The sequence below is a fragment of the Aethalodelphis obliquidens genome, unplaced genomic scaffold (genome assembly GCF_003676395.1).
Source record: "Aethalodelphis obliquidens isolate GAN/ISIS:26980383/991018 unplaced genomic scaffold, ASM367639v1 scaffold1, whole genome shotgun sequence".
NCBI lineage: Eukaryota > Metazoa > Chordata > Mammalia > Artiodactyla > Delphinidae > Aethalodelphis > Aethalodelphis obliquidens.
Genome location: NW_020837945.1, coordinates 77,632,105 through 77,647,757, shown reverse-complemented (window position 1 = coordinate 77,647,757; position 15,653 = coordinate 77,632,105). Strand labels below are relative to the sequence as shown.

At 45.4% G+C, this 15,653-nt stretch overlaps 1 protein-coding gene across 3 annotated transcripts in view; it reads right to left on the bottom strand.

Annotated features, from left to right (window-relative positions):
• Positions 1-281: 281 nt before the first annotated feature.
• Positions 282-15,653, bottom strand: part of P3H2 (prolyl 3-hydroxylase 2) — a 153,759-nt gene continuing 138,387 nt past the window's right edge. Inside the window, exons 15-16 of one of the 3 annotated variants that reach the window (XM_027108917.1) lie at positions 14,649-14,789; positions 282-2,570 (exon numbers count right to left, since the gene is read on the bottom strand). In XM_027108917.1, coding sequence (XP_026964718.1) covers positions 2,385-2,570; positions 14,649-14,789 — 327 coding nt within the window. In that variant the 3' untranslated portion in view covers positions 282-2,384. Of the gene's footprint in view, positions 2,571-8,246; positions 9,315-14,648; positions 14,790-15,653 lie in introns of those variants that run through there. The other 2 variants (XM_027108928.1, XM_027108938.1) reach the window with 2 other exon arrangements.

Sequence of the window (15,653 nt, the reverse complement as noted above, 5' to 3'; positions counted from 1 at the left end):
GCTGTCTATTTTACCTTTTGCCTCATCTTTGCCATTCCATGTCCAGCTCATCATTTAAGGAACAGCTCTAGACCAACTCCCTCAAAAACTCTTCCTGTGGGCTTCCCTGGTGGTGCAGTGGTTGAGAGTCCGCCTGCCGATGCAGGGGACACGGGTTCGTGCCCCGGTCCGGGAAGATCCCACATGCCGTGGAGCAGCTGGGCCCGTGAGCCATGGCCGCTGAGCCTGCGCGTCCGGGGCCTGTGCTCCGCAACGGGACAGGCCACAACAGTGAGAGGCCAAGTACCGCAAAAAAAAAAAAAAAAAAAAAAAAAAAAATTCTTCCTGAGCTATTTAAGCCTACTGTAAACTCTGCTCTCTTCAAAAATCTCCAAAACACACTTCCTTTGTGTTTGCATAGGTACCATGCTTATCTTTTATTGTGCAGCCTTCCCAACCTGGACTCTCAGTCCACCTCTTGTGTTACTTTAGCACCCCTCCTAATACCGAACACACAACAGATATTAAGCCATGACTTGTCAACATGAATGAATGAATGAATGAATGCACAGAGGCATCTCTTTTTTTAACCCCTTAAGGCAAAATATGCCGACAGTGCCCTCTGCTGCTAAACGATGATTCTGTGTTTCCTACACGGTGGAAAAGCAAGTGAGAGAATGTTTAGTGAAAGGAGTAGATGAAAATTGTTGTGCTTCTCAACATGCTGAGACAGAGAGGACCAGGAAAAGCCATTGAATTGTCCTGGTCTCGGGGAGGCTAGGAAGTCAGAAGGGCCAGATAAGGTGGCTGCAGGAAAGGCGGCCATCTCCTTTCTAGACTGATGATTGACAGTCAGTTTGGAATTGAAATACCCTCTCGATTTTGTACAACAAATTTCCCCTCTCCTGTGCCCCTGTCCCAGAAATAAGTGTGTTATTTGGGGCCAGAGATAAATCTTAAATCTAATAGTGTGAAAATTAACTTTGAAGATTCCAAAATGCTTCATGGGAAAATGCATTTAAAAAAAAATGTCATGAGAGCTGGAAAACATTGCTAGAGAGATCATAGTTGGTTTTCCTTCTGTTGAGGCATTCTGATATGGAAAAATTAACAATTGCCTTTTAATGATGGCCTGCTAAGTGCTTTGTGTTTTCTTTCTATTATCTCAATTAAATCTCATGACAACTCATCAGATAGCTATCACTAGCCCTTTACAGATGAAGACATTGAAAATGAGAGGATGAGAAATTTGGCCATTATCAGAGAGCTAGTAAAATCAGCAAGGGTTTCCAAGTCTAGGAGGCATAAAATCTGAGCCTTCCCTGCTATTGTATACTGACTCCAGGGATGGGGCTACCTGGGACTTAAGCTCAGATTCTACCAGTAACGTTCGTAGTAAAATCAAGTGAATAACCTCTTCTCTGGGCCTCAGTTTCCCCAACTCTAAAATAAGGGGTGTAAGACCAGATGCTCCCTAAGGCCCCTTCCAACTTGCAGTCTGTTATTTGCAGCGATCTTCATTTGCTGAACTATAAATACGAAGCCTTATTGTGACCATGATTCTCCCTTGTGTTTCCACCACAGGCTTGATCTCCCCAGTCTAACCAGGTTTGAACAGTTCAATGTGGACTGAACACCACAAGCACTCTATGCTCGGCTTTGAGGACTGAGATATTTTTCTACTTAATTTGTAAATCCGTCTGCATGTAAACGATGCATTTCATTTCCCCATAGAGTTCAAAGCATGATGGGTATTCTAGGCTGGTTCCGAAGGTAGAGCAGTTTGAAGTTGCAGCATGCCAATCTGTCACATTTGACATGTCTGACCCCCGGTCTTTAAGTGTTTTGGTGGGCAGTGTGTCCCGGGTTGGTGGGCACACCTCGGTAGAGCGGGGTCCCCAGGAACAGCATCTCCCTGTCCGAGTGGTGCTCAGCCTTTGAAGTGGATCAATGGTGCTTCAAAGCAAAGTTCATGGTACAGGGAGCAGCATCAGATGTACTTTTATTACCCTTAGAGACAAAAAAACCATTACTCAGAAGCCAAACGACTGGGAGAAAAATCTGTACCCTGTGCTCAGCCCTGCAGCTTGGAAGTTCAGAGAAATTCAGAGCGTTCCTCATAAGGAAACCGGAGTATGCTGGAACAGAGCTGGAATCAGACCTGGTACCCTCAGAGCAGTGGTAGCAACCATCTTGCTGAAGACAGGAGCCTCCTTCTGGATTTCCAGAAGGTATGGGGGAGTGGGGAGACCTAGAATCAGATCAGTTCATGGTAATTCCTCCCGCCTCCTAGCTTTTCATAAAAAATGATCAGAACTGCAAAACAACCTTAGAGAGTACAACCGCTTGTTTTTTTTATTTGGGAAACTGACATCTATCAATACTATGACTTTAAGTCAATTTATTCATCTACTCTGGGTTTCTTTTTCCCTCTGTGTGAATAACGGTCCCGTCTCCTGGGATGTTGTGAAACACTTAGTGACCGCAATGCTAAACAGCGAAGGCAAATGGAACGTTCTCCAGGAATCTTGACTCTGTGTAGTCAGCGGAGGTCCCACGATGCCTTCGTGCCTGTTCTTTACTTGAAGTAGCTAAAGGTAGGATAAATTGCATATTAAGACTTCTCAGAATCCAACTGTGCTAAAAAAATGTTGTTATAACTTGGATACTGAGAGGAAAAAAACTGAATAGCATTTATTTAATTACCAATAATAACTCCAAATAAGTATAATTCTGATTCATATTATCTTGTGAGGAAAGAGCATTAATTATGCCCCATTAATGCCTGTTGGAGACGGTTTGCTTCCAAGGAACCCCAAAGCTTCTGAAACTCTGCTCCCTGTTTGACATTGAAAGAGATGTCCTTACTAAAACATTCCACAGCTCTCTGGTTTCACCATAAGCTCGACTGATTTACCAGATGCTTTAGGCTTTGCAGAAAGCATTCCTGAATATCATCAGATGGGCTGGAATATTGTCATTATTCCTATTTCTAAGGTGAAAGTGTAAGAATTTGAGAGAGTGGACTGGCCCCGGGGCATATGGGATAAAAGCTTTCTTGGACCCACGGGCAGAGGGCAGTGCCGCTGCGTGAGCTCATCTCCCAGCACCTGATTGATGGGGTTCCCCTCAGCTTTTTCTGATGCCAGCTGGGGCTCTGCTTTTCAGCAGGAAACCTGGTCCTCAGCGGCCTCACTCCACCCACTTACAAAAACCTCCTCACAAGGGAATAAAATAAAACTTTTAAATTGGTATTCATAAATTGGATTTTCACAGCATTCATTAGCATGCTTTCCCAGAAAAATTTGTAGTAAAGATCCTACCCCACCCCACCTTCAAAACAACTGTAAAATAACCTCTCCAACTTTTCTGAAAATTTAATATTTTAAAACCCAAGAAACTACTGAGTTCGAATTCAAACACTTTTTCAGCTGAGGACATTGTGGCTCATTTCTGCTTATTGGTGACAGACAGTCACTCAAGACCCAGCTTAACTGCCACCTTCTCTGCAAAGCCTTCCCTCTCTCCAGCCACTCCTTCTCTGAACTCACATGGCCTTTTTTTTTGTACCTGCCTCTATCATAACCCTTCTGTCACCGCACTTACCTCATTCTATATTTTTCATCAGTTTACATCTACTTTTTCCACTGTACTTAGAATTTCTTAAAGGAAGGGATGAAATCATACTCATTTTGGAACCCCTCTCTAAACCCACTACTAAGTAACAAACTGTCTAAGGAATGAATTCATGAATGACCAGAGCTTTCCTATACCTCCTTCGCTGTGCCTGTTCCCTTCTCTGCTTACAAAATGAAGATTGCACTGATGTGTCTCTTAAGATAATTATGTACTTACATATGACTGCCAAGTGCTTCAAGGTCATAAAAAAACTTTATAAATGCCAACCATGATTACAACCCTTTGAAACAATGGGATATATGATTTACAGACGGAAAAAGATGAGACATAACAGGTAATCCTTCTTGTCTGATCCCCACTTTTATCCCCACCCACCATCAGATAGTAATTCAGAGGTAACAATGTCAGCTTGGGAAGAAGGAGGAGGGTTTAACTGGGGTCTAGCTAGGATTTCCAGGGCCTTTTTAGGTACCTCTGTCTTGAGGGAAGTTACCTGAATCTGACAAGACGGGCCAAGGGCAAGAGTTCCCAGAAAGATGGGTGACACCCAATTCCCAGTTTCAAGAGAAGACTCGGATAGAGAAGGCAGCTGCTTGGCCCTTGCAAAGCAGAAGATGGCTTAGAGAAGGACTATTAAGGTGGAAATGTTGTCAAACTCTGCTCTATCCTCAATCTCCGGTAACCTAACAGGGAAAGAAAGGGCAAGACTTACCATGTTCACCCTCTCTCCAGGTGTATCATAGCAAGTGACCAGAAAAGGTCGGTTGCATGTTGAATTAACAGAGCACGCAGAATTTCCTCCCTAGCAATGTGCGTCAGGAGAAGAGGGGGCTGGAACATTTTGTTTGGCTATTTTTCTGGTGGGTTCTTCATAAGATCTTTCAAGAAATTATTGAGTTCAAATTCCATAGTTTCAGAGGTGAGTCACTCAAAAGCCAGCTTTTCACAGAGCTGATGCCATCCATCGTAGAGCGAGGCAGGATCAGTGATCAGATTGTTCCAGACTTGACGCTGTCTGGCCTCCGAGGTCAGAAGCAGGCACAGAAAACACCGTGATTTACCCGGGGATGTGGGAATGAGGAGACTCTGACAGCAAGAGCCTGCAGCTGCTACCCAGCAGTGAGCTCAAACGGTGGTGGACGTTATGTGTCTCAGTGTGCCTGAGGAAATCGCCCAGGTCCAAAACGGAACGGGCCCTTGTGTCTCGTGTTGGAAACATCAAATTATCTGGGGGTAGGGCTTCCCTGGTGGCGCAGTGGTTGAGAGTCCGCCTGCCGATGCAGGGGACACGGGTTCGTGCCCCGGCCCGGGAAGATCCCACATGCCGCGGAGCGGCTGGGCCCGTGAGCCATGGCCGCTGAGCCTGCGCGTCCGGAGCCTGTGCTCCGCAACGGGAGGGGCCACAACAGTGAGAGGCCCGCGTACCGCCAAAAAAAAAAAAAAAAAAAAAAAAAAAAAAATTATCTGGGGGTAGAAGATTTGCGGGTGGGATGAGGGGCTGTGTGGGGAGGTCACTTCACATCACAGGCTTCTTGGCAGGATGTAGCCAGGGATCATAACCATGGGCTCAATCAAACTTGCAGTTTGGGAGTTTCTGCAAGTGGCTCCTGTCTCCCGGAAGAGTTTTGGATGTGGGAACAGTTCAACTTTTTCTCACTTCTCAGCCATACCATTGTCAGTCACCTTGGGATGTTTCATTCTTTGGCAGCAAGAACTAGTGAGGTGGCCCTCATTACCTCCTTTCTGGACGTCAGTGAGCGAGTTGTTCCCCATGGCTGTCTTCTGTGAAATAATTCAGCATTTGTACTGCAATTAAAACTCGTAGGTATATGTTATTAAATGGTACTGACTCATTCCACGGTTTCTCCTCAGGTGAAGAAGTACCAGAAAATGCTATGCACAAAGCAGTGATGAAGACTGTGTGCCTCACACACCCAAAGAGATCACTCTGTCCTGTGTCGGGGTTTTCTCAAGAAGAAATTGAAGTTCCAGATTCTTTCTGCCTTGGAGGGAGAGGAAAATGGCCCCTGACTAGAACCTTCTTCCCTTCTTCCCTTTTGTGAGTTTCATAAAAGCAGGGCCAGCCGCCAGGTATTTGCTTCATTGAATTAGGCAACCACGATCAAAATCCCTCAGAGGAGATACACACAGGAGATACGCCTTCACACATCAGCAGGAAAATAGAGGAGGAGAAAAAGTTTAGATTTTATAAAAACCTAACTCTGTTCTTTACATGAATGTGCGATTTTAGATTAAATATGCCTGGGGGCAAACAAGCTGGTACTTTATTTCTTCCCTCCTGTTCAAAAGACTGTGCTTCTGCCTCAGACATGGACACTCCAAGCCCAGGGACCACAGGCTCTGACTTCTCTTCACTGCTCTCCGTTTCCTCATCTATAAAATGGGCATCATAATCTGGGCCTGGAACAGCTCTTGGGGTTCCTAGTGTGAGAACCTGTTCTGCGTCATAAACATTCAATACAATACGGGTGAAAAAATAAACTCTGTAAAACCGCAGGCTTTGGGCTTCCCTGGTGGCGCAGTGGTTGAGAATCTGCCTGCCAATTCAGGGGACACGGGTTCGAGCCCTGGTCTGGGAGGATCCCACATGCCGCGGAGCAACTGGGCCCATGAGCCACAACTACTGAGCCTGTGCGTCTGGAGCCTGTGCTCCACAACAAGAGAGGCCGCGATAGTGAGAGGCCCGCGCACCGCGATGAACAGTGGCCCCCGCTCGCCGCAACTAGAGAAAGCCCTCGCACAGACACGAAGACCCAACACAGCCAAAAATAAATAAATAAATAAACAAACAAATAAATAAATAAATAACCTGCAGGCTTTTTACGCAAGGGATAGTCATCAAGACAAGTGGCTGTTCTCCAAGTGATATCGATGAAGAGTCCTAGACTTGGAGTCATAAAAATTGGGCTTCTTAGCCTAGGCTGCCTCAAGCACATACAGTACTTTTAAGTGAATTAGAAAAAGGCACCCCTTGTGACACAGTCCTGCAGGGCTGTGGATTGATGAGCAATCAGCATTTGGGGGCCAAATAGAAAAAGGCACCCCTTCCTCTAGTGGACGCTGCCCTATGCCTGGATTCTCGTGTAACTCAATTCAGCAGCCCTGGCTCTTCCTGCTGAAATTCTGGAACACACAATCATTTTTATTACCTCTGAGCCTCCTTTTCCTTCCAGACAGAAAGATAGAATTGAATTGTGATTTCTATGACCTCCTTGAGCTCTAAAAGCTACAGAAATTCTAATGAGCTTTCCCATCCTTCTACACAGGGGACTAGACATCACATAGATTGAAATTCCTGAGCTTGATCTTTTAAAAATCGTCTGATGACACTCCCTAATATTTGAATGAAATTGTGTATGGTTTGATGTGGGGCAGATTAAAACATAAATGCTTGAGAGTATACGTGATGTCCCAGGTAGAACCGGACATGGGTAGCCTGCCAAACAAGAATAACGACTCTGCGCTGTCAGCAAGGAAACAAGATGGGGATCTACCCCAATGCCCATCTATTGAGGTCTCTGCTCACTGTCTGTGGGGCTGAATGGCAGTCAGTGCTGGAGTCCTAGCCTCTCCCAGAGCGCCCAGAGCATCCAGGAAGCGTGGGCTGCAAGGAGCCAAAGACTGTTTTCTTTGTTGACGCCTTGTTGCCAGAAAACAGAAATTAGATCCTTGGCCAGAACCTCCTATCAGCAAATCCGAGTGCCAGCAAATGCTTCTCAGTAAGAGAGCAGACAAATAGCGACCTCCCTTTCCAAAGCTCAGGGATTTTCAGCCCTAAAATTAGGTTTCCAGTCTTAAAATCACACATACACATAATGGACCCATTCACAATTCTGAAAAAGTTGGTAGAAGTAAATTTGGTTGTATTTGTGAGTATTTCTAAAATCAGTTTTATGGTTTGTTTCATTTTAGCTTTGTTTTGTATTTAGAGCAAGAGGGAGGGCTTTTGGAAACAATGACAGCCAATGATGTCATTTTCAGAGAAGGAAACTGAAGCCCAGAAAGGGAAAGAGAGTAGCTCCAGGTCACACAGCAGAGCATATTTGATCAGGCTGGGATTATAATCTGATGCTCTTTTCACTCTCCCATGATGAAAATGCAGCCAGAAGGTTGGGTGAAAAACAGATGGCGCATAAATCATTATGACCCAATTTTTCAGTCTCAAAGGATGAATGTTCTTACCAGCACCCAAGATCATAAATGGCAGAAAGTAAATGTGATTTTAAGAAAATGCTTTTATCTGTTGGTTCTCTTAAGGGCTACAACCTCTACCACTGCCCATCACAGAGGCAGACGATCTCCCATGGGTTAGTGGAGCAGACTCCCTCAGCTAGAACAACCTCAGTCCCCACCCCCCAAAACATTGTCTCTGCAGTGTCTTCCTTAAAATTCACACCAAGGACCAGATGTTCTCTGGATTAACACCTGTTTGCTAACCATCTGTTTCTTCACAAGTAATGCTCCCACCTTCTTGCGGCCCCAAAGCACCTGCCAGCAAAGCTAGCCATGGCCCAGTGTTACCCCGGGTGGTCCCCAAAGCTCCTGGGGGATCACAAAACCATTACCTGGAGACAAACGAAACATTTGGGGGAAGAAAAATAAACGCCAAATATTAAAAGAAGGCTCCCTTTATTTAAAAAATCAGATACAAGCACTAAAATCCGTGAGCTGGAGAGCACCAAAGAGAAGGGGCCCCCAAAATATATGCAGATGGAGAGTGGAATCAATCAGAAATCCATTTTATTCTTGCTGAAGAACAAGACACACCTTCTCAACAGTGGAGCCCACTCTCAGGCAACGTGGCCATGGTGCCCTGATGCAGGTGGGATTAAAGATTTCCTTCCAAAGTCACTGGGATGAAGACCCATGCCACTTCAACCCCTGTACAACCTTTTTAAAGACACAACTCCTCGGGCAGTCCTTTCTGGCACCCGGTTGCAGGGCGAATTGAAGTTTCCAGTGTAAGGGTGCTCTCTGCTGAAAACACCAGAGTCACAAACTCCACCCAGGCCCTGGGAAGGCTGAGCTCCCCCATCTCACGCCGTCCTCATCAGAGTCGTTCCTTTGCAGAGCTTGGGGGCCCTCAAGCCAGCAATACCTGAAGCAGTTCTGACCTCACCAGAGACTCCTCAGACTCAAACTCATGGCCATCAGCCCTGGGGGAGATGGTGGCTGAAAGGCACGGAGCCAGGAAGGCCTTCTGAGTTCAAATCACATGCTAACTTTAGACGTGGGCATGTCTGGGAGCTGTTGTCTCGCCAAGAATGGACTGACTCTTTCTGCTTGAGTTTTAGGATCTACAGCAAATGAAGTGTGTGTGTGTGTGTGTGTGTGTGTGTGTGTGTGTGTGTGTGTGTGTGGTGGGGAGGGCGTGACTGGGCTTTGAGAGATGACCTGCTGAAAAACCAAGACACAAAGACCGAGAGGGGCAAAGCAACGCAAGCATCCTTAGGCACAGAAGGGAGATCTGGTGACTCATAGTAACCTGTTAATATATACCGTGGCTCTGTACAAAAATAAAAAGGTTCTCATAAGATTAACAATTTATATAAATATCTGATAGAACACTCTTTCTCTCGTTTTCATAGCTCATCTTTGGGGTTGATCTTTGGTTTGTGCTTCCCTTGCTGTGCTTGATCCAGGATCGCGATCACTTCATCAGCCTGTGTTCGCTCCTGCAAAAAAAGACAATTTCCACATTGCTGTTACAAGCGTACTAATCAGTGGCAGAAGCTTCCTCAACACTTCCAGGCATCCATCTGTACATGGATGGGTGCTAAATCTGGCTAAGAATGAAACCTCATCTCCATCCCTACCCGGGTACCTTCTCTTAACTTCCCTATGTCCTGAGCAATTACTTTCCAAGATTTCTCTCTTGCCAAGCAATCTTGTATATTCAACTGCTGGCTTCCCTTGCTGCTTTGTGGTCCCACCGAGATCTCCAGTTCAGTTCTCCAGGTCAGTGTTCAAGCTGAATTCACCATTTTCTCCCCCACAGGCCTACTCTGTCCTCTTCACATATTTCTTCTCTCAGTAGAGACCACCACTGCTCCCCCATTTGCCCCCAAAGCCTGACCAGGGTTTCTTGGATCTGATAAGTCACCAGTCCTCTCTGTTCTGCCCCCTCTTTTTTGCAGTGCACATACTGTCGCCTTACTTCAGGCCACTGTTTCTCAGCCTTGACGGCTGACGTCTTGGAGCAGATAACTCTGTTGGGTGGGTTGTCCTGTGCATTGTAGGATGTCTAGCAGCATCGCTGGCTTCTGCCTACTACAGGTAACCAGTGGCACATGCCTGGCCCCAAGTCGTGACAACCAAACATGTCTCTAAATGTTGCCAAATGTGCCGTAGAGGACGCAAAATCGCTCCTGCTTGAGGACCATGGGTTTACGCTCTCATCATCTCTTAACTCAGTTACTGCGGCAGCTTCCAAACGGATCTGTTTCACACCCCCTCCCACGTGCTTCTGATGGACTCTCTGCACTTGAATCACGAGCCCCACCCTTTCCTGCTCACTGCTCACAACCCTCACGTGGGTTCCCATTGCTCCACGCTCCAGGTCGGATCTTCTTCTTTTTTTTTTTTTTGCGGTACGCGGGCCTCTCACTGTTGTGGCCTCTCCCGTTGCGGAGCACAGGCTCTGGACGCGCAGGCTCAGCGGCCATGGCTCACGGGCCCAGCCGCTTCGCTGCATGTGGGATCTTCCCGGACCGGGGCTCGAACCCACGTCCCCTGTATCGGCAGGAGGACTCTCAACCACTGCGCCACCAGGGACGCCTTTTTTTTTTTTTTTTTAAGAAGATGTTGGGGGTGGGAGTTTATTATTTTATTTATTTATTTTTGCTGTGTTGGGTCTTTGTTTCTGTGCGAGGGCTTTCTCTAGTTGCGGCGAGAGGGGGCCACTCTTCATCGCGGTGCGCGGGCCTCTCACTATCGCGGCCTCTTTTCTTGCGGAGCACAGGCTCCAGACGCGCAGGCTCAGTAGTTGTGGCTCACGGGCCCAGTTGCTCCGCGGCATGTGGGATCCTCCTAGACCAGGGCTCGAATCCATGTCCCCTACATTGGCAGGCGGATTCTCAACCACTGCACCACCAGGGAAGACTGCAGGTCCCACCTCCTTGATGTGCTTATAAGGACTCTGACTTTTCTCTCTTCTTCAGCTCACCTTGTCTTCCCCTCTCGCCTCACCTTACATTCCACCTTCCTGACTTACCACAAGGTCTCTGAACACAGCACTCTGAGAAGGACTTCCTCATCCTAGTCCAGGTTAAGTGCCCCTAGGATTTAAAGGATGCTTCCACTGTATCCTATGCTTTCTCTTATCCCCACACCAATCCTTCAACAGGCCCAGCTGGTCTACCTCCAAATGGCATCTCCAATCGCCCACATCCTTTCACCGTCTTTATCGTGACTCTAGTCTACGACGCGTTAGCTACAGTAATCTTTCCTCTCCTGTAACTCCTGGGGCTGGGGGAGGTGAGGAAGGAATATGGCGTCCCCTGTACAGTTAGAGTAGAATTCATATTTCTTGAGCAGCTTGTCCATCCGATCGCCGCCTCCTCTGTGCCCTCTTTTCAGCCCGCTCTCCGCCTTGCATGCCCTGTTCTGGCCACCCTGGATTTCTTTGCTTCTTGACTGTTCTGTGCTCCTTCTTGTCTCTGGGCCTTTACAACCTCTTCTCCCCCTGGAATACTCCTCTGAAGACCTTTACCACGGTTAGCTTCTTCTTGTCACTTGTCTGGAGGCCCCTCACACTTCACCCCCGGCTCTTTTTACTCTCAGATCAGTTGCCTTGTTCTCTTTCCCGCACATCATTTCTCACTATCTGAAAATCCCTCAATTATTTATTCTTTTACTTATTTGTTGTCTTTTTTCACTAGAAGGTAAGCTCCATGAAAGCAGGGAGTCTTGTCATGTTTGGTCACTGTTGTTTTTCCTGTGTCCAGAAAAGCTCAACACATTTGGCAAGGGAGTATTATAGTTGATGAATAAATACAGAAGTGGATGAAGGGCTGTCCCTGTCTAAAATATCTCTCCCTAAGGAAATCATGCTCATCTTTTAAGGCTCATGTCAAATGCCATCCCCTCAATGAAGCCTTTCCTGGTTTCCTCTTTCTATCCCCTAAACACCATGCATTTTTTTAATTAATTAATTTTATTTTTAGCTGTGTCTCGTCTTAGTTGCTGCATGTGGGATCTTTCGTTGCAGTGTGCCGGCTCTTCATTGCGGCACATGGGCTTCTCTAGTTGTGGCATGCAGGCTCTCTAGTTGTAACCCGTGTGCTCCGTAGTTGTGGCGTATGGGCCGCAGCATGTGAGATCTTAGTTCCCCAGCCAGGGATTGAACCAGTGTCCCCTGCATTGCAGGACGGATTCTTAACCACTGGACCATGAGGGAAGTCCCCACCATGCATTTTTGCCTCTAATAATTCCTACTGAACTTTGCTATGCTTTTATTACTCAGGCCCCTGTATTATCTCTTCACTTTGACTTTAAGCTCCCTGAAAATAAAAGTTATGTCTTATCTAGTTTGTATCTCCTATAGGTAGTCCCTAGCACAATATCCAGCATAGTAAGTTATATAAAGAACATTTTATGACTTGGAAACAAAGCCTCTTGTATTCAAGAGCTTGTAATTGAGCATAATGTTGACCAAAAGGCACCTACAAGGACCAAATATACTGAATAACAGAAAACTAAACTGTCTTGATGTCCAAATAAAATGGCTATTACTTTTATGAATATGGGGAGAACATCTTGCTGATTAGCAAACTGATGTAGATACAAAATGTTGCAATCTGAATGCACAGGAGACTGTTGTCATGTACGTCCTGAAAGGAAAGATGTTTAAGAGCTGCAAGTCTCTATACAAACAACTGAAGCTTCTAATATTGGGCATCCTTACCGGTGTATGTTGCTAAATACTCCTTGAGAATTCAGTGCCTTTTAACTAATCTATGAGCATGGAAGTCTGCCAGTTCTCACGATGTATTGATAGGCAGGCTTTCTTTGCCCAGGGATGCAACCTGAGAGCAGACGCCTAACTCAGGGACTCTGAAGATTTTTTTGCACATTGAAATCACCTGGAGAGCTTTTAAAACTTCCGACACTCAGGTTACAGCCCAAATCAATTAACCCAGAATTTCCAAGGGTGGTAGACAAAATGTCAATAGTTTGTAAAGATCGCCAGTTGATTCCCAAAGTCTGGGAGTCACGTCATAGGCAAAATTTTCTAGCAGTTGCCTCAGAGGCTCTGGTCATTTTCGTCTGTGACCACTAGATGTCGCCACAGCCTGGAGATTGAAGAACTTTCTTAACTCTGTACTTGCCAGGTTAGCAAGGCTCAAAGAGAACTTTGTGTTAGCTTATTTAGATATAAAAAATATCTTGGGAGAGAGGGCTGAGGTAATGAATAATAAAACAGGTTAAATGTTTATTGAATTAAACACTAAAGAGAAAAAAGGGCGAGGCAATTTTTCAACAATGTGATAGCTGCACTGCGTACTCAGGTACCTAGCTTCCTTAGTCCAGAAGGAGTAATGTGGAGGAACGCTGACACTGTGGATGTGGAGACACAGGAGGAGAGAGGAATTACAGGTGAAGGAAGTGAAGTTTTCAGATCTCTCCCTGCTCTGCTCCCTCTGTCAGGACCATTCTTATCTCTTTCTGTGGCTGGCTATCATTCTCCGCCCTCTTAGGATTGCGCTTATATACGTAAGTCTTCCTTGCTATCCCCCTGTAAATGCAGACTGCTGTTTTCTCCCCGTCATTTGCTTTTCAGCCTTTCCAAGCTCCTCGTGGCCAAAGCTATGCTTTGTTCAACTGTGTACCCCCAGGGCCTACCTAGTGAGTTTTCCAGGCACAGAGTAGATCTTCCATAAACATTTGTGAAGTATATGAAAGAATGCTTAGGGGATATGGCTTAAAAACGGAGTCAGGTTTGATGGCAAAAAGTATATGAGAAAGAGAAACTCATTTTAAAGTTTCTGATGAAATTGGATTCAATTTAGGGATGTAAAGAGGAAATTTGATTAGAATGCCATTTTCAACACTAGAATTTCATAGCTTCATTAAGACTCAAGGCTGGAGGAGACTTTGAAGTCATCCGGTTTAGCCCTTGCCATGAAGTTTCAGGTTCAGGTTCAGGTTCAGCGTTCCATGCCAAGCAGTTGCTGAGGCTTTGACTGGAGCCGTCCAGTGACAAGAAACTCAATACTTCCAAAGAAGACGAGTCCACCAAATAGTGCTGACAATTAGAAAGTTATTCCTTATGTTGAGCCTAGATTTTCCTCCCAGGGGCTTGTATCCAGAGGTCTTAATTCATCCCTCTGCAGCCTCACAGACAGACACCATAATCTCTGCCCACAGCATCCAGAAGGATGTGATCACGGTCTATTACCCGGGCTAAGTATCCTTAGCTGCTTCCAATAGAATAATAACAACATTTTAATATTTAATTTAATAGTAGTAAATGATAAACTTTCAGGTGTCCTCACCCTCTTCTACATATGTTTCATAAATTATTCAGTGAACTTTTAAAGGATTTGTTGAGAAAACAGATCAGTCTTCCCAGTGACCAGTAAAAAATGATTCCTCTCTCTTGATGCGACAATTTATCAATAAACTCAAGACTAATTAGAGACTGCCAAATATGGCTGTGATGTCTATTTCTGCAAAGCTTCACTTCTAAGAACTCATCTGATTAAGAACTGCATTCATAGCCCTTCTTTTCCTCAAACTCATCCTACAAACATCAAATGCGTAATTGCTAGGTTACGGATCTGATTAACAAAATTTGTTCTTGCTTAGAAAACAGAGCCAGTGTTGGAAACCAGACAGAAAGGATTCTGTAAAAGGTTTTGTTTTGGTTTGGTTTTGGTTTGGTTTTTCCCCCACGATCTCTAAGATCCCTGAAGGGTTATGGATCAAACGGGCTTTTCCGATAAATCAGTTCATGAAGCAGGTCTATAGGATGTCTCAGTGGCTTTCTGGGTGGGTCAGAAACTCACCAATTCTCTGTAGAGTGGGTCCAAGGTAAACCACAGAGCCACAGCACACCTCTGGCCCTTGGTGACTGCCTTCACCCCATGCGGGTTCTCTCCTCCAGATGAGAAGCTGATCATACGCCCACACTTTGGTTTTATAGAGGCCTGAGAAAGAGAGTGAAAGTTTGACTCTCAATTCCTATACTGTTACCATTTCTACAATCCCCCTTCTCTATCCTTCTAATGGAATCCTGGAGTTGAAAGTTGCTTCAATTTCCTCATCTGTAAAACAAAGATAAGGTCAAAACAATACCTAATTCAGAAAATAAAGTTATCAGGTAAAACGGTTGGCACAGTCCATGGCAAATGGCAATCGCTCAATACATGCTATGTTGGTGGCTGGTAAACTCCATGAAGGCAAAGGCTCTCTCTTTTAATTCACGTCTCTAATTTTAGCACTAGCACAACATCTGGCCTAAGTAGATGTACATTTAATATTTGTGGAATGACAGAAGCAAATCAAGGGGACATGTAGAGTGCTGGCAAATTCTTATAATTGACCTAGGCAGTGGTTCCTTGGAGGCACCCTTTCTAATTCCTTATTGTGCATTTATGGTTTGTGAACTTCTCATAATACAAAATTTTTTAAAAGTCAAGTCTAATCCCATGTGATACTTTAATTCCTGTTACAATATTCCTGCCCAGTAGTCCTTAGCCGATGTTTTCATACCTCCAGGGATCAGAACACACCACCCCTTCAGGTGACCAATTCCATGGCCTCCAGGGCTCTGGAATGATGGGCACAGTCCTTCCAAGCTTGGCTCAGATGGAGCTGTCCACTACTGATTAGGTAGGACAGGGTAGAAGGGAAAGAGGCACTGCTGGGGGCCCTGAGCCAGAGCATTAGATCAAACAAGCAGGCTCTCCAAACTGAGTAAGCTGAAGCAATGGAATATTAGGGGCCTTGCTTCCGTGAATAAAGTGTCTGCTCTAAGCAGAGTTCATTTTTCTTTCTTGGGAAACACAGAA